General features: G+C 37.6%; 1 protein-coding gene across 6 annotated transcripts in view; it reads left to right on the top strand.

The window, feature by feature from the left end:
* Nucleotides 1-25,194, top strand: part of NTRK2 (neurotrophic receptor tyrosine kinase 2) — a 217,560-nt gene that overhangs the window by 79,568 nt on the left and 112,798 nt on the right. For 2 of the 6 annotated variants that reach the window (XM_057428725.1, XM_057428728.1), the window contains exon 12: nt 4,571-4,642. The exons of 1 other annotated variant lie outside the window; for it this stretch is intronic. In XM_057428725.1, coding sequence (XP_057284708.1) covers nt 4,571-4,642 — 72 coding nt within the window. Of the gene's footprint in view, nt 1-4,570; nt 4,643-14,306; nt 14,376-15,216; nt 18,415-25,194 lie in introns of those variants that run through there. 3 more of the 6 variants (XM_057428729.1, XM_057428730.1, XM_057428731.1) reach the window with 3 other exon arrangements.

Below are 25,194 nucleotides of genomic sequence, written 5' to 3'. Positions count from 1 at the left end.
GTATTCTCTCAGTGAAGCATTTTACCTTTTTTTCTTTCTTCCAGAAGAGCCTGATAAAATACAGGTTTGATGCTTTACCAAGAGGCAAGCGAGGCTGCCTATACTTACATGCATCTAGACATCATATTGCTGAACAGGGTCTGCTTTTTGAAATTTAAATTCTACAGTTTAAAAGTGACATTTAAGATCAGTTAACTTGAACAGAATGAGCTGGATGTATTTGTAGGAGCTAACAAAGTTGGTCCAATATAATTTTTATGTTGGCTTAAAAATAACAAATAAAATTTAGGGCATCATCTCTTCCCTATCCTGCATTTTAGGAAAATCTGGGTAGGGTAAAGACATGAAAAGATATGGAGTTATCAAAATAATTTCAGGAGCAAACTCCTGGAGGTTAGCTTTATTGTAGAATATTATGAAAACAGTTCATCATGCTTGTTGAGCACAATGGATTCAAATTTCCTGTGGGTTGTAATCACTAGTCAGTCAAAGAATATCCCCAGTTCAATTTGCTCTTGCTACTGACATCATATTTAATATGTCTCAAACCAGTTTTATATATATTCTATTGGTTTTTTTGCTATTCATAAACAGTTAGCAATAGAAAATCCATTTCTATTGCTTTTTTGTGTGGCACCAGTATCTTAATGTTAATAAGATTTCCAATGAAAAAACTGTTTAGTGACTCATGTGAAATAAGTTGGTGGGAATTTGTATATACATGTATATAAATATGCAGCTACGCAAATTTTCAAGCAGTATAGTTTAAATAGCTAATTTATAGAATCATAGAATCATAGAATAATTAAGGTTGGAAAGGACCTTAAGATCATCTGCTTCCAACCCCCGTGCCGTGGGCAGGGACACCTTACGCTAAGTCATATCACCCAAGGCCTCGTCCAACGTGGTCTTGAACACTGTCAGGGATGGAGCATTCACAGCTTCCTTGGGCAACCTGTTCCAGTGCCTCACCACCCTAACAGGAAAGAATTTCCTTCTTATATCCAACCTAAACTTCCCCTGTTTAAGTTTTAACCCATTACCCCTTGTCCTATCACTACAGTCTCTAATGAAGAGTCCCTCCCCAGTCCTATCACTACAGTCTCTAATGAAGAGTCCCTCCCCAGCATCCCTATAGGCCCCCTTCACATACTGGAAGGCTGCTATGAGGTCTCCACGCAGCCTTCTCTTCTCCAGGATGAACAGCCCCAACTTCCTCAGCCTGTCTTCATATGGGAGGTGCTCCAGTCCCCTGATCATCCTCGTGGCCTTCCTCTGGACTTGTTCCAACAGTTCCATGTCCTTTTTATGTTGAGGACACCAGAACTGCACACAATACTCCAAGTAAGTTCTCACGAGAGCAGAGTAGAGGGGCAGGATCACCTCCTTTGACCTGCTGGTCACTCTCCTTTTGATGCAGCCCAGGATACGGTTGGCTTTCTGGGCTGCAAGTGCACACTGCCGGCTCATGTTCATTTTCTCATCAACCAACACCCCCAAGTCCTTCTCCACAGGGCTGCTCTGAATCTCTTCTCTGCCCAACCTGTAGCTGTGCCTGGGATTGCTCCGACCCAGGTGTAGGACCTTGCACTTGGCATGGTTAAACTTCATGGGGTTGGCATCAGCCCACCTCACCAGCGTGTCAAGTTCCCTCTGGATGGCATTCCTTCCCTCCAGGGTATCAACCGAACCACACAGCTTGGTGTCATCGGCAAACTTGCTGAGGGCACACTCAATCCCACTGTCCATGTCAGTGACGAAGATGTTAAACAAGACCGGTCCCAGCACCGATCCCTGAGGAACACCACTTGTTACTGGTCTCCAGCTGTACATTGAGCCATTGAACACAACTCTTTGTGTGCAGCCATCCAGCCAGTTCTTTATCCACCGAGTGGTCCTTCTATCAAATTGATGTCTCTCCAATTTAGAGACAAGGATGTCGTGTGGGACAGTGTCGAACGCTTTACACAAGTCCAGGTAGATGACGTCAACTGCTCTACCCCTGTCCATCAGTTCTGTAGCCCCCTCATAGAAGGCCACCAAATTGGTCAGGCAGGATTTCCCCTTAGTGAAGCCATGCTGGCTGTCACCAAGCACCTTGTTGATTTTCATGTGCCTTAGCATGCCATCCAGGAGGTTCTGCTCCAAGATTTTGCCAGGCACAGAGGTGAGACTGACTGGTCTGTAATTCCCCGGGTCATCCATTTTCCCCTTCTTGAAAATGGGGGTTATATTTCCCTTTTTCCAGTTGTCAGGAACTTCACCTGACTGCCATGATTTCTCAAATATGATGGCCAGCTGCTTAGCAACTCAATTTGCCAGCTCCTTCAGGACCCATGGGTGGATCTCATCAGGACCCATGCACATTCAGATTTTTAAGATTTTCTCGAACCAGATCCTCTCCTACAGTGGGCCCAAGGTCTTCATTCTCACAGTCCCTATGTCTGCCTTCCAAGACTTGGGTGGTTTGGTCAGAGCCTTTGCCAGTGAAGACCGAGGCAAAGAAGTCATTCAGAACCTCAGCCTTCTCCAAATCCTGTGCAGCCAGTTCTCCTGAGAGCTTCCTGAGGGGGCCTACATTCTCCCTAGTCTGGTTTTTATTTGATATGTACTTGTAGAATCCCTTCCTGTTATCTTTAATACCTCTAGCTAAGTTTAATTCTAACTGGGCCTTAGCTTTTCTGCCCTGGTCCCTAGCTTCCCGGATAACATCCCTGTACACTTCCCATGCCACCTGTCCTTGCTTCCACTTATTATAAGCCTCTTTTTTCCTTTGAATTTTCCTCAGGAGCTCCTTATCCATCCAAGGAGGTCTCCTGGCCCTCCTGCTGCACTTCCTTCTGGTTGGGATGCAACACTCCTGAGCCTGTAGCAGGTGATCCTTGAATATCAACCAACAGTCTTGTGCCCCTCTGCCCTCTAGGGCTGTATCCCATGGAACCTTCCGAAGCAGGTTCCTGAACAGGCCAAAGTCTGCTCTTTTGAAGTCCAGGGCAGTGAGCTTGCTGCACGCTCTTCTCACTGTCCTGAGGATCTCAAATTCGAGCATCTCGTGATTGCTGCATCCAAGGCTGCCCTAGAGAGTCACATTTCCAACGAACCCTTCCCTGTTGGTGAGCACGAGGTCAAGCATGGCACCTCTCCTTGTCGGCTCCTCTATTACTTGCAGAAGGAAGTTGTCTTCCACACAATCAAGGAACCTCCTGGATTGCTTGTGCCGGGCCGTACTGTCCTTCCAACAGATGTCAGGGTGGTTGAAGTCCCCCATGAGGACAAGGGCCTGTGAGCGTGGGGTTTTTCCTATCTGTCTATGGAGTGCTTCATCCGCAGGTTCTCCTTGATCAGGCGGTCTGTAACAGATCCCCATGGTAATGTCTCCCATAGCTATATTCCCTTTAACCCTGTCCCACAAAATCTCTGTGGACTGCTCACCTGTCCCCAGACAGAGTTCCATACTCTCCAGCCTATCCGTAACATAAAGGGCAACTCCCCCTCCCCACCTGCCAGGCCTGTCTTTTCTAAAGAGCCTGTAACCTTCCATTCCAACACTCCAGTCATAGGAGCCATCCCACTATGTTTGAGTCCTGCTATTTGGCTGTCACTTGCTTTTATATGTTTAGTTTCAGACATTGAATTTGTAATGTATGTCTAGGTCCGCTGACCACAGATCCATTGCCTTTGCATGTGAGTTCATTTTTTTATGTTGCAGAGAATACTTAGCACTGATATGTGAAAACTCAGGACAGAGAGGCTTGAATTTGCAGATATTTTGTTTATGTTCATTGTGAAGCCTCATGCTGAAATACCTTGGATTAGTTCAGGAGTTGTGGAAACCTGTTGTTTTGCTACACTGGTACCTCCCGTCTTACAGGAAGCAGCAAGCGAACACCAGGGTCTCTGGCACAACATATTCCTGGGAATAAGGAACAGGCCCAGGTGCTGAACAAGCTATTTTGATGTTAAGTCTTCTGAGGATTCTTTAATACAATGAAGTGATGAACTGGCTGTTAATGAATTGGTTTTTTTTTGGCTGTATATGATCCCCAGCAACAGCAAAAGCTCCAGACAAAAAAAACCATAAACTCTGAGCAAAAAAGTGCTTTATGCAGTGTGACTAAGTAGTGACCCTTGACTTCAGTGGGGGTTATCTGTACATTAAGTTCATCTTTGCAGACCAAGGATATGCACTAAGAAGAACTTGGCCAGTGACTGAAGAATATTTTCTTACTGCTTATCGTAAAGCATGATATTATGATTTTTTCATCAAAATCTTTAAGCTGTGCATATTTCTGTAGCTCCAAACCACATGTATAAGCTGTGTGTGGTAAAGTCCAGTCCTAAAAATACCAGTTAATAGTGACAGCCCTCCTCATGGTATAGACTTTTAAACTGTGAAAAATGTGAACTGGGAACAATCTAGGAGTATCACAATGGATGCTTTCTCTCCTGCAGAGTAGGGTGGAAAATAAAACAATTGGTGAAGAAATATAGATATGCAAAAAAGAGTAGAATTGGCAGTTGCAAAACAAACGCTTTACAATTGCATTAATGGTAATGCATTCCATTCCAGTTCATGATGAAGTAAAAGGAGTTGGTCTGGTAGATCAAATATGGCTTTCATTGCAAGACTGCGACAATGAAGGTGAGATGATACAGCAATTTGGACTCCTAACCTATAAAGAGCAAAGACTGTGTGGTTTTTAAATATGCCTGGTGAATTTGCAGAATTATTTATTCTTAGAACAGATGTCATTGTGAAACACTAAATTTGTTTTCAGTTATATTTTGGGAATGTATCTATCCTATTATGTTCATGTATACATAAATTTTTGGTCAAAAAATATATATGCAGTCCAAATTGTGAATAATTGATGATGCATGTTAGGTTCCCCTAATAATGTGGGAAATTCTTTTTGTGTAAATGTCAGGGCTTTGAACAGGACTTGAAAGGGATTTTATTCTGTTGAAATATATGATAAATTGGGATGGACTAAACAACAGTGTGAGAATATAACTTGCTGTCTTGCTTTGCTCGTTACAAATACATTGTGAAGCAGTTGGTAAGAATCCATCTGGTATAAGCAAACACAGCTGTATATCTAGGGAAAAGTCCCAAATATCATGTTCAGACTGGTGTCTTCAGATGAATTTTTTTTTTATTTGTTTGTTATGTGTGTGTGGGGGTTAGTTTGTTCGTTTTGTTGGTTGTTTTTTTTTGGGGGGGGGGTGTATGTGTGTTCTGTTTTGGGTTTCGTTGGTGGGTTTTTTTGCTTTGTTTTGTTTTGTTTTGTTTTGTTTTAACTTACTGACTTCTTTTCAATCATTGTCTTATTTTCCAGTCCAAACAAGAGTAAAATTACAAGAACTCTCAAGAACCTTTTAATACTTTTTTTCAGGCAGAATGTCAAAAATTGCTTTCTGTTCTATCAATATTGATTCATGGCACAAAGCCAAAATAATTAGAAGCAGCCAAATACCAGGGGTTTGTGTCCTACATTAACAAAATTAGTACAATTATTTGCAAAGGAATTTAACCAGTTGCAATATCAGTATGAGTTTCACATTAGAGTCACCTCTTTCATTCTAATATCAGAAATAATTCAGTTCTGTGTTATCTGTTATGTGGTCCCCCTGGAGAGTGGGCACAGTGTGTGGTTTGCGTGTACCGTATAATTTCACTCACTTTTGAGGCAAAGCACAGAAGTGTTTGAGGCTACCAATATGTTACCAAAGAAAATGGGGTCAGGATGTGTTCTATGACCCTTAGGGACAGGCATTGATTGTCTCCATATGTTTAAAACTCTTTCATCCTCAAATAAGTTGACCTCATACATACTGTGTATTGTAAATAGTTCCTGAGTCATGCTCTCCTTTGAACTATACTGGGACATTGTCTGGGAAAGAGCTATTTATCTTAGCCCAAAATGGTACCTTAATTTAATATAGATTAAATAGTTGTGGATAAAAAAGAAGATATGCCCTTGCTCAAGCCTGGGCTATGGCCTTTTTTTTTACTGACACAAATGTGCCCCAAGCCTATTTGTCTTTGAAGTCTTTAGCTTAATAGGTGGGCCTGGAAGCAACTAGTCTTGCACATCCCATTTACACTGAAGTGTTTTTGGCTTGTTAATTACTGTTCATGTCTTGTGTGTCTGCTCCCCATCTAAATACACAAGTTTGCTCTGGTGGGGTGGAGTCATTCAGGCTCTATTTTGCAGCAGCCTTGCTCTAAGTAAGTCTGAGTTGATTTTCTAGGAGGAAGATGGGGAGGTGGGGATGAGACGGAAACCCCTTCTCATGAAAGGAAAACAGGTCTAAGCTCTATTGCTGATTGTTTCTGCAGTGGTAGTAGCACAAATGAGAGTATCTGGCAGTGCTGGCAGCATTGTGACCAAAGCTTTGCCTGGTTCCAGGGACTCCTAACCTGTGACTGTTGCAGGCTGGGACCTGTTTCTTTTCTGGAGCCTGAAGGTAGGCAGTCATTCAGTTTGCCTGACCAAACAAGAGCCTGGCATATTGGCTTGGCTATTTATTGACTGAAAAGGCAAGGAGATCCAAGGACCTTGGATTTCTTAAAAGAGTGCTGTTAGGGGGAATTGTCACCAAGTAAACATCAATCTCTCTTCTTTCAAAAGAAATATCTCTTATTTCAAATGCATTTAATGCATTTTCTTAATTCTCTCTGTAGAAAGAGAGAAATTCAGAAGGCACACTTTGGCAACGCTACAGAAATAACTGAGCGATAGCCCCATTCCTTTTCTGGTTCTGTTCCTAACAGATTTACATGGTAGTAATATGTCTGGGAGTGTTTTACTTTGGTTGGGTAAGAGACTGGGACTTTGTCCACATTCACAGAGCGAGGAAGGATATTTCCATTGCTGTTCAAGCAGCTTGGTAATTTCTCAGGGCCTCAGTTGCAGCAGACAATAAGGATTCAAATAGGATCTATAGTACACTGTGTGCCAGCAGCTCCAGTTGCAGGAACACAGTTTCAAGTAAGAGAACTTACTTGAACCTTACTTCCCTTACTTACCTTGCCCCTTACAACGCTTACTTTCTTGCTAATAACCTAACCTGGCAGTTAGGGGAATAAGTAACTAAACACTGTATCCATATAAGCTCATGTCTAATTTATTTCATGCTAATTAAGTTTATAATTACATGGTATCATTTAATAAAATTGTTTACTTTTACCTGTAAAGTCACTGATGGGGCTTTTCGGCTGTAATTTAGGTGCAATTAACCTTTTAAATATGGTGTTTCTTCTGTTGAAATGTGCTGTAAGAGGTAGTGTTCAGAAATGCAAAGAGTGGGAGCTTTCCTTTTTCCTATGACCATTTTCCTTCTCCATTCCTTGGTGTATCCTGTGAAGGGTGATTGATCCTTTGAATGGAGATGCATTTTGTTCCCATGTAAAACTGAGAACTGAGTGAAGCAAACCAAGGCCAGACTGGAGTAAATGCACATTATTTTCACTTTAGCTCCAAGCAGCTGTGATACAGGAGGCTCAACCTGCTTCATTTAGTACTGTCTTGTGCACTATTTTTCCTTTACAATACTCTCCATTTTCTGTGTTTGGGAGGAATCAGAGGGACATTCACAGCCAAACAGTGTCTTTGGTGTGATTCCATTTTACTGCGGTATCTAGGAGAAAGAAAAATCCCTGGAGTCTTGGAAGAGGTGTAGAACCTGAATGTATATATTTCTAGCTGCCTGAAAAATGTGTGCCAGACTTTTAGATGGCTTTTTAGGAGTATAAATCCAGGCTATGAGGTTCATGAGGAAACATCCCATATCTCACCCTTCTCGTCCACCAGAGTGCATGTACTGCTGTGGAGGAGGACTGGTATAGATTAGGTTCAGTGGAAGGCAACTATAAGATGTCTCTTCTCTGTGCTGTGACATTAGGATTTGTGGTAAGAGATAACTAGCATGGCATGTCTTAATTTTTCTGTCAGAAGAGAATTTTATGGAGCAAAAGAGTAACTGGCTAGCTGGGATTTGGCTCTTGGTGGCTTGCTATCAGTCCATTGTCATGATGATTGACCACAAAAGGATCGATATTTTTGCTGCATGGAAGTGCATGAAGTGACTTTGAAGGAAAGCAGCTGAAATTAATGAAGTAAAAAAAAAAATAAAAACATTAGTGTTTTACTAGAGGTACTCAGTGATTAGGATTAGCATTTTCTAAGAAGTATTCAGGCATCACAGACTCAATGTAAGAAATGAAGTTATAGAAGTTATAGAAATGAAGCTGGAGAATTGCTCAGTAGCAACTATGAGCCTGTAAAAATCAAAGAAGTTAATATTGTTGTAAGGCAACAGTAAGTAAAATAATCCCACTATAAGTGAATATATAGGATATAGTACCATAATTTGTATTGTACAGGAATAAAAACAGTATTTCCCAAATTGTATATAAAAACTGTTTTGAAAGTTCTTGTCAGAAGGCCATATATTGAAAATGTGGAATATCTATTCATCCTTGGAATTATGCAAACTAACATGATGGCAGAGTTGACTTCAATATTTAGCTAGAGAAAGAATAGTTTTAAAATTGACATTGATTCTGTTTTTCAAAAGGGTAAGACTAGATTATGATGTGTCCTTCATGTGATCTGATCTTTTTTGTGGCTGTAACTGGCACTTGTCAAAAATATCTGTGTAGTAACATTTCTGTATTTTACATGCATACCAATGAGTGTATTAAACACAAATTCTAGGGATATCATAAGGTAAACAGCCTTTTTTCTTAATAGCTTCTACTTTTCAAGTACCAGCAGAAAGATCTGAGAAAGCGTTTCTTGATAAGTTGATTGATCTCTAAGGCATACAGTGTTTCATGCAAATGAAGTGTAAAATAACCTGCAGACATCCGTGTTTTAAAATGGGCATGCAGATAGTAATTGCTATGTCCTTTTCTATGATTTGGGTTTCTATTAATGTCTGTTTACTGGGGTTTGGGGGGAACTGCTGTTACTGCAGAGTTCTGTTTTATAGTCTGAACAGTTGCTTAGTCACACTCTGTCTTTTTCACTTTAACCTGTCCCTGAATTAGAAGTTGTGCAAGATATATGCACTGACTAGGTCTGAGCACTGGTGGTTTGAGCTTCAGATTTTAATGTCCTTGACTCTCACTAATCAATAGCAAGCAAAACAACTGCAGCACCAGCAGTAGTGCTGTAAAATGAAACGTCTGTTGGATATCATGGTGGAAGACATGAAGGTAATGACTCTCCTTGAGAAAGCTGCAATATTTTCTCCTTAAGAGTGCTGAAAACAAATGTTTCATTTTCTGCTGTCTGCTTGGAAAATGAGAACATCTTTCAATGTACCATACTGGGAAATAGAATAAAAACTCCAAATCAAACTAAGGAAAAACAGATTAATGTATTAAAAGTGATCCTGTAATCAGTGTACAGAACTGTTAGCCAAAAATATTTTTTTTGCATCTAAAATGCTGAATAGACAGATCAAGTTTCGCTTTCTTGGTTCTATATTTCACACTGAAAACAGCTTTATAGGGTTATATACTGAAGTACATAAAATTCTGTTTGACCCCCTTTCTTATTTTATGAACTTGTAGATCAATGAAACAAACCATTAAATAGATTGAATGCTGCCTGCTACACTAATATTAATGGCTCCAATTTTATTAAGCCCATTTGGAAATCTCATATAGGTGGCCGTATCCATAAAATGACAAACTATATTTCCTCATCTTTGGAGCATAAATTTAAATATTAGATATTAGTGATAGTGAAAAAGAAATCTTTCTGAGATACTGCAGAATTTTGAAGAACTGTAAAGGAGAACAAAATTTCTGAAGTTTTGAGTTGCCATAAATATTACAGAGATTAATGACATTGTACCGCGTACTGCCTTCCTGTTGTTGTAGGCAACTGGAGCACGTAAGAGGGCCAAGACTTTTCATCTTGATATTGAACTTCATGGAATAGACTGTTTAACCTCTTCTGGTCCTAGTTCTTCCAATTACTAAGTAAATTCTGGTCTGAAAAGAAAGATTAATGTGAAATTCAGATCCAGATTTTTTTGGGAATCCTTGACTTCTAACTGAGAGTTAAGTTAAGAGTGTGTCCAGGTCTTTTTGGCTTTAGGTCTTTGGTTTTCACTTGTTTGTCTTTTATCCAAGCTTTTATCTTTAGGTATGAAAAGTAATATTTGCATATGCCATTAGATCTCTTGACGACTTGAATGAAAAATACTTAGTGCCTCATGGACTAAAAGTAGTGTTTAGAAATAAGAAGTTGCATTAAATGTTTGTTACTGGGCTCTGAAACACAAGGCAGTAGTGAGCCTGCTGCAGGCAAAATCTGGAAAATCCTAAAAAAAATTATGGATTTCTTCAGATAACGCTATCTTCTTGCTGTGAGGAAAGACACACTACCATGTGCTACAACCATTCTCCAGAAACCAGGACCCTCTTCTTACTTTCCAATAAAAATGAGGTGACATTTGGTCCTCAATTGGCCACAGCATTAGCCAGAGCTGCTTTTTGGAACAGTGGCTCAGACCCAAGAAGCAAAAAAAACTAGGAATGAATTATCTCATTTAATTTTCTACTTGAAACCAGAAAATGACAAATATGATACCTTTTTAGGTAACACATCTTTTTGCTTTTCTCCCTTCCACTCAGCAGTTTGAGCTTTCCCCATATAAATCATTCATTGTTCATTTAAAAAGACCAGAGATACATGTTGTATTGTGCTTGATTTCTCCAAGCTGGAGAAAGTGAAAATGTTAATTAATCTTCATTTCAAAATACTCTGTTTAGATCAAGGCCCCAGGTAACATTCTGCTTAAGGTAAACCACATGTACTTGGTGAAGAGAGAAGGTGTAATGAGACTTAACATCATAGAAACTTTTGGTTGCTCTTTTGTTTGTGTTTTACCTTGAATGCTTGGGTTTATATATATAAACTCCAAATTTATGCAAGTCATATGTAAAGAGTAGGATGTGAGTATATGAAACAGTTTTAAATTCAGTTAAGTCATCATTACAGGAAACTATTATTTACTCTGGCAGAGTTTAGGTCAGGTTTGTAATGACCAAGAAAGTTTGACTGCAGACCTCCAGCTCATCGGAATGCAGTATCTCAAATTCTGTTTGGTTGAAAAGGATTTCAAGCTAAAATTTATCACCTTGCTTTGTGAAAAAGTTTAGAAGATGACTATGTCATAACATTTTCCTTCCTGAATGATTTAGGTGAAGGCTTGTAGGGAGTATAGCCAGTGAGAAGGCACGTGATTGAGATTGTTTGGAGCAGGTAGAAATTGAGCCCATGGATATGTGACTATCTCCATAACAATGATGTTCCCAAATATGGCAGTGCATTAGATATTATGAAGCCATTAACTGCTCCATTCTGTGTTGCATGCTGGGTAAAGGAGAGAAAAAAATGGGCTTCATTACATGCAAAAAGGAAAGCTTATGAAAAGCTCTTTTTTCAGAATGCATTCAGTATGTTAAAACATGGGGGTTTACTATTATACTTTCCTTTTTATGCTTTCTTCTCTAATGACAGAAAAGCTAAAAACTATTAAAGGTCTTAAAAGGCATTTTATCCAGTTCCTAATGAGAGTGAACTCATTGGAAGTTACGGGTCATCCAGTGCCTGAGACACAGGTCTAAACCCTCAGTGATACTTCCAGAAAGCCAATTGTAGACTAAAAACAATCCTCAGTGTTGGTTCAACTGGATCTACATTAATAGCATAATTCAAATTTCACTTGCTGTAGCACATTCTCTTTGTGGGAGAGCATTTGGACTTAAATTTGTTGTCCCTGAAATAGTGTATTGCAAAATCAGTATGATGTTTAAGACTAATAATGAATGCAGTGTTCACTTCAGAACTCTCTGAACGAAGAGCTAATATTGGAAATAAAGTATCAGCAGGTTACATTTTAAACTACTTATAATTTTCTTTATTGTCTTGGACACATTTGCATCTCAGAGAGACAGATACAAAATGTTCCCTTAAAAGATGAATGAAGTACTGTCATTCCTTGTACAGGGATACTTTTTTTCTCTCTTTCACTTTTATTTTGAGTTTTTTATTTTTATTCTTTAGTGTACTTTCCTCTGTAAGTCTGAGTGGCAGCTTACATAACAGCAGTGTTGTTTTTTTTTTTTTAAATATATATTAAACTCAGAATCCAGTGCCCTGGCAGTAACTCAAGCCAAAATCAGGCTTTGCCTCAACCTGCCTTACTGACTCCTTTTGAACTCTGAGAAGCCGGATGAGAAGCTGGCAGTTAGGACATGAGAAATCGTCTTTTAAATATCCAGTGCCCATTATTTTTTGCCTCTATTACCTCAGAGACTCCAAGTAGTCAGAGATCTAGTGTACAAATTAGTTCAGATTGCCTGCTGCTTAATGGGTTTGCAGCTTTTTCTGCTTTCCCCGGAGCTATTTTTTCAAAGCATTTGTGTTCAATTTCTGCATCTTTATATTTCAATCCTTTTTTCTTGCTCCATTTCACCTGTGTCCTGTCAGAAGCTTCGTAACCCCCCCACCATTTTTCTGTATTTCTATCTCCTTTCCCTCTCTACATACTTTACCTGGTTGCTTTCCATGTTTCAGCAAAGGAAGTCAATATACTTTTCTTTATGGTCTTTAAAACATATTTATTGCGATTAATTCTTATGCCTTCGAGTTCTGGACTTGCAGGACTCCCTCATGGGCTTTTTGACACCTTTAGACTATTTAAGTCCTTGGTCTGAGGCTTCTTCCATACTGGTTGCTTTAGACATCACTGTTGACTACTAGAGTTACTAATATACATACAGATGCAGCTAAGAATATAAACAGATCTATTGCCTACATGTGTCTTACATACTACTGTACACTAAAAAGTAGTTCATCAATTAACAACTTCTTAACTGAAAATTCAGAGGTGACTTTAAACACAGGAATGTGGTTTCACTGTGATTGCAGGAGATTGGGTAAGGAACAAACTAAAAGGCCAGAAAACTTTCATTTGCAGCAATTTGCTTTAGTGCTAAAATGTGTAGATCTGTGTTTTTATGTAAATACTTCTGTCTGTCCTTTGACTTAGTCTCCAAGCAAGTATGGAATCTCACAAACTTAGGAGAACAAAGCTCCACAAAGGAGGTCTGAACAGCCTAGGAAATTCAGAAGGAAGGTAGCAACCATGCAGTAGCTTTCAGTTCTAGACTGCTGAAACCCTGATGGTGCTTCTCATTTTCCATCTAACCTGTAATGTCCAAGTGTCCTCAGAAAATTACTTAAGAAATAATGATTAACCATAGTGACTCAGTAAAAATACTGAAGAAAGTCCTGGAAAAGCCTGCAGAAAAGGATCCCCAGTCTTCCTCAAGCTCTGTTGTATGGAGTTTGCATGTGCATATACAGTCACGAAGGTCAACATATTTTACAGCTGTACATTTTCTTGACATTACAGTAGGTTTTTAGGGCTGTGATGTTAATATTGCTTGATGAACTGAATTTTCAAGGGTACAGTTTTGATTTTTAATTCTCCCAGGTATTTCATGGTATGGCAAAACAATATTAATTCATTTCAAGATGTTTTATTTATGTGAGAGGAGGCAGTAGAAGGACCCAAATAATGTCAGATTCAGTAAGAGCACAGATTCCAACAATAATGTTGTGTTCCTTTCAAGTTCTCAAGATGCTTATCACTACATGTGGGTATGTCCATAATAAACTCATTTTCTCAATGTGAGTCTAGTCTACAAACTTCCTCTCTAGGCAAAACAGCCCCCTACAAGCCTAGCTGTTCTGAAATGATGCTCACTTCAACTGATATTCTATTTTTTCTGTGAATTACCCAGTTCCCTTTTTTTTTTTTCTTAACACCTTACACTAAACCTTATCAGTTATTTCAGAGAAAAGGAATTTTGCCACACCCTTTTGGAAATGTGTGGTGGCTTAAAGCTAGCATGTTCAGCTTCTGAGTGTGCCATTATCAACTTCCCGGGTAGAAGTACTAGGAGTGCCTCAAGGTTTGAACAAGCAAGAAAATGCAATGTAAATGAATTAGTCATAGTTACTTAATTACTAACAGTCAAATTCAACTTCTCTTGAAACTGATAATTTAAATCCCATTCATTGAAACAAATAAAGATTTGGCTCTGAATTGTTGTTTAAAGTGAGCTGGAGTACGGGTAATCTTTCACTCTTTATAAACATTGAGAACTTACTGAAACAAGATAAAAAAATAACCAAAACCAAACAAAAAAAGTACTACTGATAGCATTTGGTACCATTCTCACTTTTTTTTTTTTTCCCAAATGTCATTAGAACAAGTAATGGTGACTGTCAACAGTGATGTACATAATAACTCAACTGCATCAGATACCAGCAGACTGGGTAAGACAATGCTGTTCTAGGAAATATTTATGCTATAGTCAGTTGTATTTCATACAAGGCCAAACAATAGCCTTCTTCCCAGTTCTTAGCCTTAGACAGTTATGTAACCCTGGGGGGATGGGTTTCCCCTTCATCTCAAAAAGAATTTTTTTTGATTTTTACTTGCGTTTCCAAGTGCCATCATCACATTTAGTTGTTGATTTTTAAGTTCCTGTTGAAATTTAGAAACAGTAAATTTTAAGGTAGTTAACTATTGTTTCCACCAGCTCCACTTGTTTTCTGCTGGTTCAAAGCAACTTAACAATGTTAAGAACAGGAGTCTATTTCGAGCAGGCAGAAAGAATGATGTGCACAGAGGTAAGCCTGAAACAAAGAAACAGAGGAACCTGGTGTTGTGCTTCTAGTGTGGTGTAGCAGGGTTCCTTTCACTTTGTTTGTGGACCAGACCTAAGACAGAGAATTTCATTGTGCACCCAGGCTTGTTCACCGTAACCCTTTGCACAAGGCAGCACACCTGGCTGGGATTTTTCTGACCCATGCATGCTACAGTCCCTTGTTGGAGAATTCTAGATTTATTTCATTACATCTAGATAGGAATATTTTGATATGTTAAAGATACTAATTTTTAGTTAATGAATAAAATTGTTGGCCACAAGATAGAGCTAATGTTGTCATTTTCATAAATTCATATCGTTTTTATTTAACATTATGTATGTTTTAAATGCATTTTATGTTTATGTGTTTGATTGTCAAGTATTTGTTTGTGTTTGGACATTCTTATTAATTTGTCTTTTTTTTTTTAAAAAGCATGATTTCTCACATTTTATTTTGTTTCTTTTAGGTTTTGTTTTATTTCATAAGATCCCACTGGATGGGTAAATGAAATAAGGAAAAGATGAGAGAGGGGCTGTTGAGCTTGTGGAAGCTGTATGCTGCACATTAGGGAGTGGACAGTGTTCTTGCCCTGTGAAGTGCCACCACCCTTGGACTTCTCTTTTAGACATTGTCTGTGTTTGGAGAACTGTAGAAGTACATTCAAATCAGTAGCTGGTTTTGCAAGAACAGGGTGAAGCCAATGCCCGAGGCAGCTATAAAACTCAAGAAAGACCAGATATAAGCTATCATACTCTTTTCTATTGCCTTGTCCCTACTGTGTCTTCCAAAATGACATTGAGATCAAATTGCAATATACTGTTTCCTCTGTCAATTTTTTTCTGATGAACTTAACTGGAAAGATGTTGTTTATAAATAATATTTATCAAAGGTGAACTGCAAAGTTGCTTTTATTTTTTATTGCATTAGTGGCTCTGCAAAACTTCAAATGCCTAATTTGAGTGTGTGTGTAAACTCACTGATTTCAGTGGGAATGCTCACATCCTTGAAGTTAAGTTCTTTTCAGAGTGTGGCCTTCAATCCTGAAGCAGTAAATTGCAGAGCTGGCCTTGCAAATCTTATTTATGTATGTAGTTCCCCTGACTTTACCAGGAAGATGGACAGTACGAGCTGTATACAGAAAGGTGGCAATACTGTTTGTTAGTGCGTCTGGGTATTGAACCAGTGCCATCAGTTACAGATTCAGTTAGGTAGTGCTTATTCAATATAGCCCATAAGTTTGTGTGAGTGTACAAATCTTTAGCAGGCTGGAATGCCGATTCTGAGCCAAGAGCAAGAATAACAACGCTATACACTTAGTCCTTCAGACTGTATGCTTACAGGCATATTTAACTGTTCATGTTTAACCGTGGAGTATACTTCAGCATATGTTTCAGCATACTTCAGAGGAAAGGCTGTTCTCTTCTGAGGAGAGTTATTATAACAAATAAAGCTAAGCAAAGACAATTTTGCAGGAGAAGGGACTGCATTTAGATACACTGCTAGACATTCACTTTCATGCTATTTAATTATCAAACCCTGAGTTTGTACTTTGATCTTTTCAGTTTAGAGAATCATTGTAAGAAAGATAAAGTTTCTAGTGTTTTAAATGAGAGTTAACTACAAAGGTGGGCAGCAAAAAAATGGGATAGATGGTTACATTTCTATGCATTTTGATTATATTTATGAGCTATGTTTTGATTTTAATTCCATACAATTACAGTTAGTAAAAAAGGAAAGTTTTTTCTCTTCTGTATGCACTTTTCATTGGTTTTGCAATTTAATTTCATCCGTTTTCACTCTTCCATTGAAACACTTTTGTCTTTTCTTTCACTGTAGTCTCTTACAGCATACACCATCCTTCTGTCAAGACAATACTGTCTTGACTATTTTGCTCTAACTCTGTGTACTTACTTGCTTTATGCCTTTTAAGACCCTCAGTGCTTCAGTTTTTTCCTTGTATTTTTTTCAGTCTCTCACATCCAAGTTTCTTATTCCTACTGTGCTCAAGTTTTAGAAATATCCTTATTAGTCAAGAAATATGTCTATGTTTGCATTCTTCTAGGCCTGTGTAGTGAGCTATATTCTTTCTCTTGCACTGGCTAGGGAAGAGGAGTTGCAATTGCTAAAGTGTTTTCTTACCTTCTGCCAAATCTGTCCCAAAGATGTGTTCTTGTCCCTACATTAAAGAAGAGGATGGAACATGGAACTGAAAGTCTACTGATGACTAGCAATTGTGGTGTTGCCCTGTACATACTGTGATGACCTGGGGAGGGATGGCAACAATTAAGGCTGTCCATCATAATTACTGTTTGATGTTAGACATGAACAAGTGTTGTGCTGGTCCTCAGAAACAATATTAGGAATGTCTGCTTTTTTTCCTTCTTGATTCTATGTGGATATGGTCTTGTCTTACTTTAGAGAGATACTAACTTTCTCTTCAGAGTTCTTTTTCTCTTTTAACTTTCCTTTAATTATTTTCTTCACATACTTCTTGCTTACACATGTATCTCTCCTATTAAGATAAGGTCTCATAACACTGAGCAGATTCTAAATCAATGGATAATTGTTTAGGTCAGCAATATTTGAACTGAAGTCAGTGGAGTTACATTAAATGTCAGTTGGATCATGAGCAGAGCTTGATCCAGTAGCCCAGATTCTAGTCTTCGCTTTTGCTGGGACAATGTCAGCATATTTGTTGTGTATTCACATTTTATTGCCAAATAAATGAGGTGAGAATTTGAACCTTTTTTTTTTTCCGGAAGGAAAAAGGCAAACTTGCAGAGCTGGAATTTGGCAGTTAATTTTTGAAATATTTAATTAAAAAGGTAGTTCTTTCTGATTCATAATATTTATATGCATAACTGTGCACAGTTATTCATTGGGGATTTTACATAGTTTTTTTTGTAATTTATTGTGTAGCACTTTGCAGTTCATCTTTATGATATAGAGTAGGTTTGACCTTCAAATATTTCAGTGTGTACTGACACAGTATTTTGGATTTTATGTAATCATGGAGATAACTTTAATAAACCACAACTGATTTATGCACCAGTGAAATATATATATATTTATATATATATATTAGAATATCTTTCTTACATATTTTGTACTGTATCTTATATATTAGCCACTCAGTGCACTATTACTTGGAGCAGATATTCACAGAACTGTATAGATTACAGCATGTGATTTGTTGCTAATAATGTCTTAATGCAGATGTTTAATGATTGGTGGAAAAATACAATTTGTTTCTAAAATGGTTTATTTTCAGTACGCGGACAGAGCCTCTTGAAGCTAACGGAGCTAGTTTTAACACGGCAATTATAGCACCCACTAGCTCCTGTCTTTCAGCTTGATTGTAAGTGACATTGCTTGTAACTGCAGAGATTCTGATCTGCCCAAATGGTATTGGTTTGCAAAGGGCTCCATTAATTACAAATTCTTGACCTCCTTAAAATAAAGTGAGACTGAAACTAAGACTTATGCAGGAACCATTAACATGGTAAAAGTTGCTGGACATCCAGGATTTGACATTTAAAAGCTTTTATATTGTTTTGCTGAGCAATAAAAAAGGCTATGGAAATGTCTAAAGCCAGAGTTGCTGTTTTTTTCACTGAAAAATATAAAGACATGAAACTAAAATTAAAGCATATTTCTAATGTTCTGCTAGAAAGGGTGTATTTATCCTGGAATTTACTTTAAATTGACATTTAATATACTCAGAGAAGTATTGAGATAAGCTGTTGAGCAGTTAGATGGGCAAATTAGTTGGTGGACTGAAGAGAAAGCAGTGCTTGTGGTATTATGGTGTGAGACAACACGTACCATCCAGTCTGTTAAATAAACTTGTTCATGTTGAATTTGGTGGAAGTTTGACCAGTGGCCAGGTTTATGTTACAAACAAGCGCATTATACCCAGGCAGAATCCAGGGTCTGTGCTGCGCTTGCTGCAGCTGCGTGCCATGCCAAGCAAGCTGGGGGCCCTTGTGAAGGCTATTCCCGCAGAAGGATATTTGGGAAAGTGTCTTTATTTTGATTGGGGTTGTGAGAGCTTATTGCCAGGGCAGATAGAGGCTGCTGTGACACACTTTCATGGCAAAATGTGTGTGTCTGAGTACCCTAACCCGTGCAAGGCAGTCCCCAAGCTTTGCACTGCCTTTGACTACCAACTGGATCTCTCCGAGTCAGCAGTGAAGAAAACATTTCAGTGGGATCAAGATCCTTGGGGGCAGCAGACAGTGTCAGGAAAACCTGTGGACGGTTGGTTGGAAATAATTCTGCTTCAAATAGTTCTCTCTGGAATTGCTCTTTCTTTTTTGACTGCTAGCGGAAGCACTAGAATTCTATTTTTTTTCCTAGGGTGCAGCCAATTCATAAGCACAAGTTTTCAAAGATTAAAAGACTTATGGAAGTTTGCCATGTAGGAGTGACCATTAAACATCCTACTGGCTCTTTATGCAACAGAATTCATGCAAATGTCCAGTTTCTCAGTTGCTTCATCTGGCCATCCATGATAAATCCAAAACTGAATTATCAGAAGGAAGACCAGCACTTTGTTTGCAGCTGTTTGAATGCTTAAAACTTGCAAATGGTTTGTAAAGTTGGAAGCCATTACCAGGCAAGTAAAAAAAAAAAAAAAAAGATCCTTTCCAATATCTTCTTAATTCAGACCTCTTTTATGGTTACATATTTAACATTTGAAATAACTGGAAATTATTTTTAGTATTTTTTTTTTTTCTTCATCTTCTTCCTCATTATTCTCTCTGGCTTCTTCTTTTTCTTCCGAATTTCAGTGGTCCTGTCTTCTCTTCTGTTTGAGAGAGAGCTTCATATCCTCCTTTGCGAGCTGTGGTAAGCTTTCTTCTCCATAGGGTACAAATATTCAGGATCTTTGAATATCCTTTCCATCATTATCTGATGGTGCGAAATACTCCAGATTTTACTGTAGGCCCATGTTGCACCAGATTTTGTCATCTGACCTCCACAGCAAGAGTCTGTGGGTGTATTTGGAAGTATTTAAAGTTATGAATACAGCATTATAAGGATCACAGTACATTGATACTATTTATTTTACATGTTTCACATCCCATTTCATTGTCCCAGTTCCATGGGAATGTGTATCCCCAAACTTTTGAAGATGGCTTCCATTCGTTCTGGGGTTTTTTTTGTACACACAATTAAATCTTCTGTGAAAATAGAAAATGATGCATTAATTGGAAATAAATATAGCTGTTTAGTTATAAACACACTTGTAGTTACACAAGCATGTAGACTGTTTGAGTGACCTTGTAGAAGATGTTACTGTCTTTTAACGAAACCTAAAGGTTAAGTGGCTAACTTATGTTCATCAAAAAAAGGCAGATCAAAAGAGATACAGACATGCCATATGCTTGTAGTTGTAATAGCATTTTTCCATTATTAGCTATACTTTTGTGGCTGCTTGGAGTATGGTGGGTAACCATGTGTGTCCTGGCCTGAAGTAGAGTTGCAGTCAGTGTAGATCCAAATTGCTTTCATTTTGAACCAGGCAATTCCCCTACAGTCCCTGGAGTCAGCAATTCACAGCAGTGTTACTAAGCAGATTATGACTTAATATAGGAGGAAAATCCCTTCATCACATCCACATTTTCACTGTAACTTTGTTCCTTGGCTGGAATGACAAGAACAACTATATAGGATTTCAGGGAGCTATCTGATGTTCAAGCAAGTAGGGGTTGAAGTCAAGGCTTTGTTGTGATGACTTTGATTTTTCACTGATGGTAAGCAGTGTAGGGCTCATGCCTCAGGCATGCCTACAACACTGGAAAAAAAATCCTGATTTTTTTCCTGTTTTTTTTTTAATTTAATTTATTTTGTTTTGTTTTGCTTTTTAACACAGCTGTTTTAACTGATATTACTGGCTTTACTAGTGTGAGAGCATAATCGAGCTGCCATGCTACTGCACAAACCTGAGAACAGAGTCTTAGGCAAATACTTTGAAATGTATTGTCTGTGTTCCTTGTTCTTTCTTGGATATCAAGTTCAACTTAAAAACAGGAAAAGAGTCATTATGTTGGTTTCAAAGTATAGAACATATGGACTTTTTACTAAAATTTATTTTTCACATGTTCAGAAAAGTAGTATTCTAAATGACAAACAATGCCTCCTACCGTAACATAAACTTGTTAAAAAAAAGTTTGCTGCAATCCATCAGCAAGCTATGAATCTTCTATCTCTCTCTTCTAATTCTTCATGTTGAATCAGTTTTATATTTCCTGTAAATAACAATCATTGTTTTTGTTCCCAAGTAATAGTTTAGATAATCTATATTTACAAAAAATGGACTTGATCGATAAACTTAACAGGCCAACAAAGTTTTATAATTCATTATCATTGTATTGTGTCTTTCACTCTCTGTAAATTGATTGCATCTAGAATTTCATTAGTTATTGTGCAGTGTATTGGAAGATACATGAATCTTGGAGGTCATCACCTGTTATCTGCTGATATAAATGTACTTATTGTTGCTTTTGTTTTCTGACAAACAGTGAGATTTAACTCCTTAATTATTTTTTTTAAAGCATCTTGAATGGTTATCCTATTTAAAAAATACCTTTCCCCAACTGCTTCTAATAGTTTTATTTCTATTTAATTTAATTTAAATATATGTGTTTAGCATATATATATTCAATTTAGAATTTAGATCAGATGTATTTAGATCAAATGACTACATATTTGGCTGTTTGCCATAAGCGAAACCAGCAAGTTTTATATGTCAGGGCATGCTTCATCTACTCAGAACTTAAAATAGAAAAAGTTGGTAGGTTGAATACTCAAGTAAGCTGTGCTGATTTTCCAAACTATTTTGAGGAAACATCAGCGCTGCGATTTGAAGGGTGTGTTTGCTTTGCAACTTCTGTTTGTTTGCCAGGACCATATGGATTTCTTGACAGACCTAATGAAACAGTGCACAAAAATGTTGGAATTGTTATGTTGCAGTTTAAGTGCAAGTTTTTGGCTTTTTGCTTTTCAGTAAGGCATGTCGTATTTTCCTATAAATTTGATTGCTGTATTTGGACTATGGCAGATGTGGATATTGTGTTACATGTTTATTTTCTTGCTTTTGAAATGTTTGGTCACATTTTTCTCTTATGGAAACTCAGCACATTTCCAAGCATCGTATCAAATCTTCTTTGTATGCCCACAGGGAATTTTGAATTTTTCACCTATTAGAGGAATTGCGATGTTGTGATGCTTTTTTAATCATCATCCTATAAAATATGCCTTTGGAACTAATTTGAAGTATCCTCACTATTTAAAAGAAAGATTCTATTTTTCTAAGAGGAGCTTTCAGTAAGACTTGCTATTATAGACAATTTGTGATATTCTGTAAGCTGGTAGATACAGTTATTATAAAGAAAATATTCAAGCAATTTAAAATGTTAGATTAATTAAAGCTCTTTGCCAAGTAGAACATTTTTAAATTGTGGTGTATTGGATATTTTTTTTGAGTGGTAGCAAGCTTGCCATTGAAATATTCTAGTAAGGATTTGCAGCCTCAGCAGAGCAAGAAGTTATCTAGGAAGAGCAATCAAAAAACCAAAGCTAGGTAAAGGCAAAAGTGAAAATAGCTGTGTACACTGCACGGAAAATTGTGAAGTCAACAGGATAAGATGCAACATAAATTCTTCATGATCTTGATAATTCAAATTAGTGTAAAAAAGGCAAACAGTGGTTCATTTTTTAATGAGCATGAATAGTAACTTAACAGTATTCTTGTAGATGTCTTTATTTGGTCCTTTTAAATGAGATAAAAAATACAAAGATCATGTACTGGATATTTGTAACTTGAGAAATTGTTATTTCCATTTGCATTTCTCCATTAACATACTGCAAGAATAAAACGTTACTTTTGTAGGATAGTTTATATTTCCATTACAATTTACAGTAAAATTAATTCAAAGATCACCCTTCAGGTTTAGTAATTGGTGTTTCTTCCTATGTTATGTTAATAATCAGTCTCTAAAGCACAAATGCAGAGCACACAATAAGCAGATCTTTGTATATTGCAGTTTCATGAGAATGGTTGCAAAAACTCACAAAATTTGTTTTCTATGACAGTATGAATCAAAATCAGGTAAGTTCACTCTGAGTGGCCTGACATTTCCTTTCTCCAGTAATAACCAGGCATTTGAGGTACCATTTTTGAAACAGAATGTGCAGACACCAGCTTTACACTTCCTGTGCAGTATAACAGATTACCTTTTCCTGTATATCAACACTGGTTTTCTTTTGGAATTTGGCATAATCTCTTTCCAGGTAGAGTCACACTTTATCAGCCTTCATCACTGTGTTAAAAAAAAAAAAGTGTGAAGGTCCACGTACCTCTTCAAGAGGAAGGCAAAGATTTATAACTGCTTTTTCTTTCCAAAGAGGATGCTAAGTTTCCATTCCGTGCTGCAACTTCACATTTTGTTGGAATCCAAATGTATATATAATCTCATTGCTGTTGAACTCCACTACCCTGGAACACAGGTGAAGTTGTTAACCTGCTGTTAGGAGGTGATGGCATTGCCTCTGGGCGCAGTTGTTCCTAACTGTGGGGCTCTAACATTTTTTGCTTCTGGGTTCAAGACTGAACTTTTCCCATGGTGAGAGCGGCTATAACCACTGGTGATTTGTAGATGGCCTACATGATAGCAGTTTGATCAGTGGTTGCCAAGGGAAAGATGCCAGGAAGGGGCAACCTTTGGCAGACGAAGCAGAGCGGCTGAACACTGATGATGGGGAGACAGAGTTATCCTGTCATCACTCTAATTACAGAAGATTTGGTCATCTTTAGGAGGGGAGTGGAAATTCCAGAAAACTTCTGGTATTTTTTTCTCCATTTGGAAACACGCATGTCTTGCTTTGGGTGCCATAAATCAGGCTACTCTGAGATTTATTAAATACAGAATATAAATGTGATTTTAACTTGCTGTGTTCATAAGGAATTCCACCTGCATGTTGCAAGATGCAGAGAGTCTGTGCAGATGCTTGCCTGGTTACACTTGAGTCCTGGCTCTGACCTGTGACTAAACACAGCACTGTATTCCCCTACAGAATAAATCAGGGGCATTTATTCATTTGAGATTTTTTGTCGCCATTGCAGTTATGAACATAAGAAAATGTGCATATCTATGTCCTGCTTTGAGTCCTGCTTTGAGTCACAACATTCTCTTACAAAATAATTTTATCTGCTTCAGCATTCTAGGGAGGACCGTTAGTGTACAACATTAAATTGTCCGAGTGATGTGCAACTGCTTTTTTTAGTATTCTGAAACTTTTTATCATTGTCACCTACACATCACAATTACAAGTGCCCAGCTTGTGCAGCCTGATTCTCCCGTCTTTCCTTGCATTGAGTTTCTGTTTATGCTTTGTGACTGTAAAATGCTAACAGATCAGTCTGTCCAGCAGTGAATAATTCTTCATGGGATGCAAACCCACAAGCTACTCAAAATCAGTAGAGACTGAGAAAGGTATGAGCCAAATCCTTTAACTAATTAGCCTCAACTAAGAGACCAAATTAAATATTTGCCATTTGTAAATACTACCACTAGATAAGAATGGTAAATTTTAAAGCTTAAAATTCATTGTGAATATTTGTAGGAGTAAACATCTTACGTCTTGCCAAGCATTTAACATAAAAAGGAAATGCCAACAAAATGAAGCAATGCAATTTTAATTCTGAAATGGTAAGGTTTTTGTGGTGCTTAATCCATAATAACCAGACTCTCTGCAGGATGTGTATTTATCTGTAGTTTCATTTTTTCTAAAAAAAGGATCTTTTAGGAGATCATGTAGGTGTAAAATAACGCTATATATTACAGTTTTAGTCATGTGTTACTATCAGAATGAATAGTATTGAACTAGTAGTATTGAATGAGTTTATGTATGCTATATACTTTGAAACTTGCTTCAGAACCCAGATCAGTGAGTTTAATTCAATAGGGCTAGCTTATTTTAAATTCAGGACCCCAATATCTTTATGCTGGTGTTTGAATGATTAGTACTGTATTGGTCTTTATTTTGCAAGTCATGGTGGTCCCTAAACATCCATTTTTTTATTAAACATTGTAAGAAATATCCCTGAGTGTGAATATTAGTTATTTCTTTAGCAATAATTACTTGGCAGTTTGAAATGAAGTTGGTTCCAGATGGTATTGCTAGTGATAGAAAATGTCAGAAATCTGTTGTAATTATATTCTTGAAAAAGAATTTTCATTAAAAAAAACTACAGCTGTAGCGAGATTCTATGTTATTCTTGCTTTCTTATAAAAAATTAAATGGATGAGTAGCTCAGAACTTATTTTTTGCTTCGTTTTGCAGACTGGTTAGATAACTTAGCTGTTTCCAGCTGTAGTTTCTTCATTCCCTGGGTTTTACTACCACATCATGAAAATATGGAGAAATTGGATGGAAA

Source organism: Pezoporus wallicus, unplaced genomic scaffold, assembly GCF_028554395.1.
Source record: "Pezoporus wallicus isolate ANWC-B61680 ecotype Strahan unplaced genomic scaffold, APGP_CSIRO_Pwel_v1 contig_708, whole genome shotgun sequence".
NCBI lineage: Eukaryota > Metazoa > Chordata > Aves > Psittaciformes > Psittacidae > Pezoporus > Pezoporus wallicus.
The sequence above is the reverse complement of the archived record's forward strand: the minus strand, read 5'-3'. Positions and strand labels throughout refer to the sequence as shown.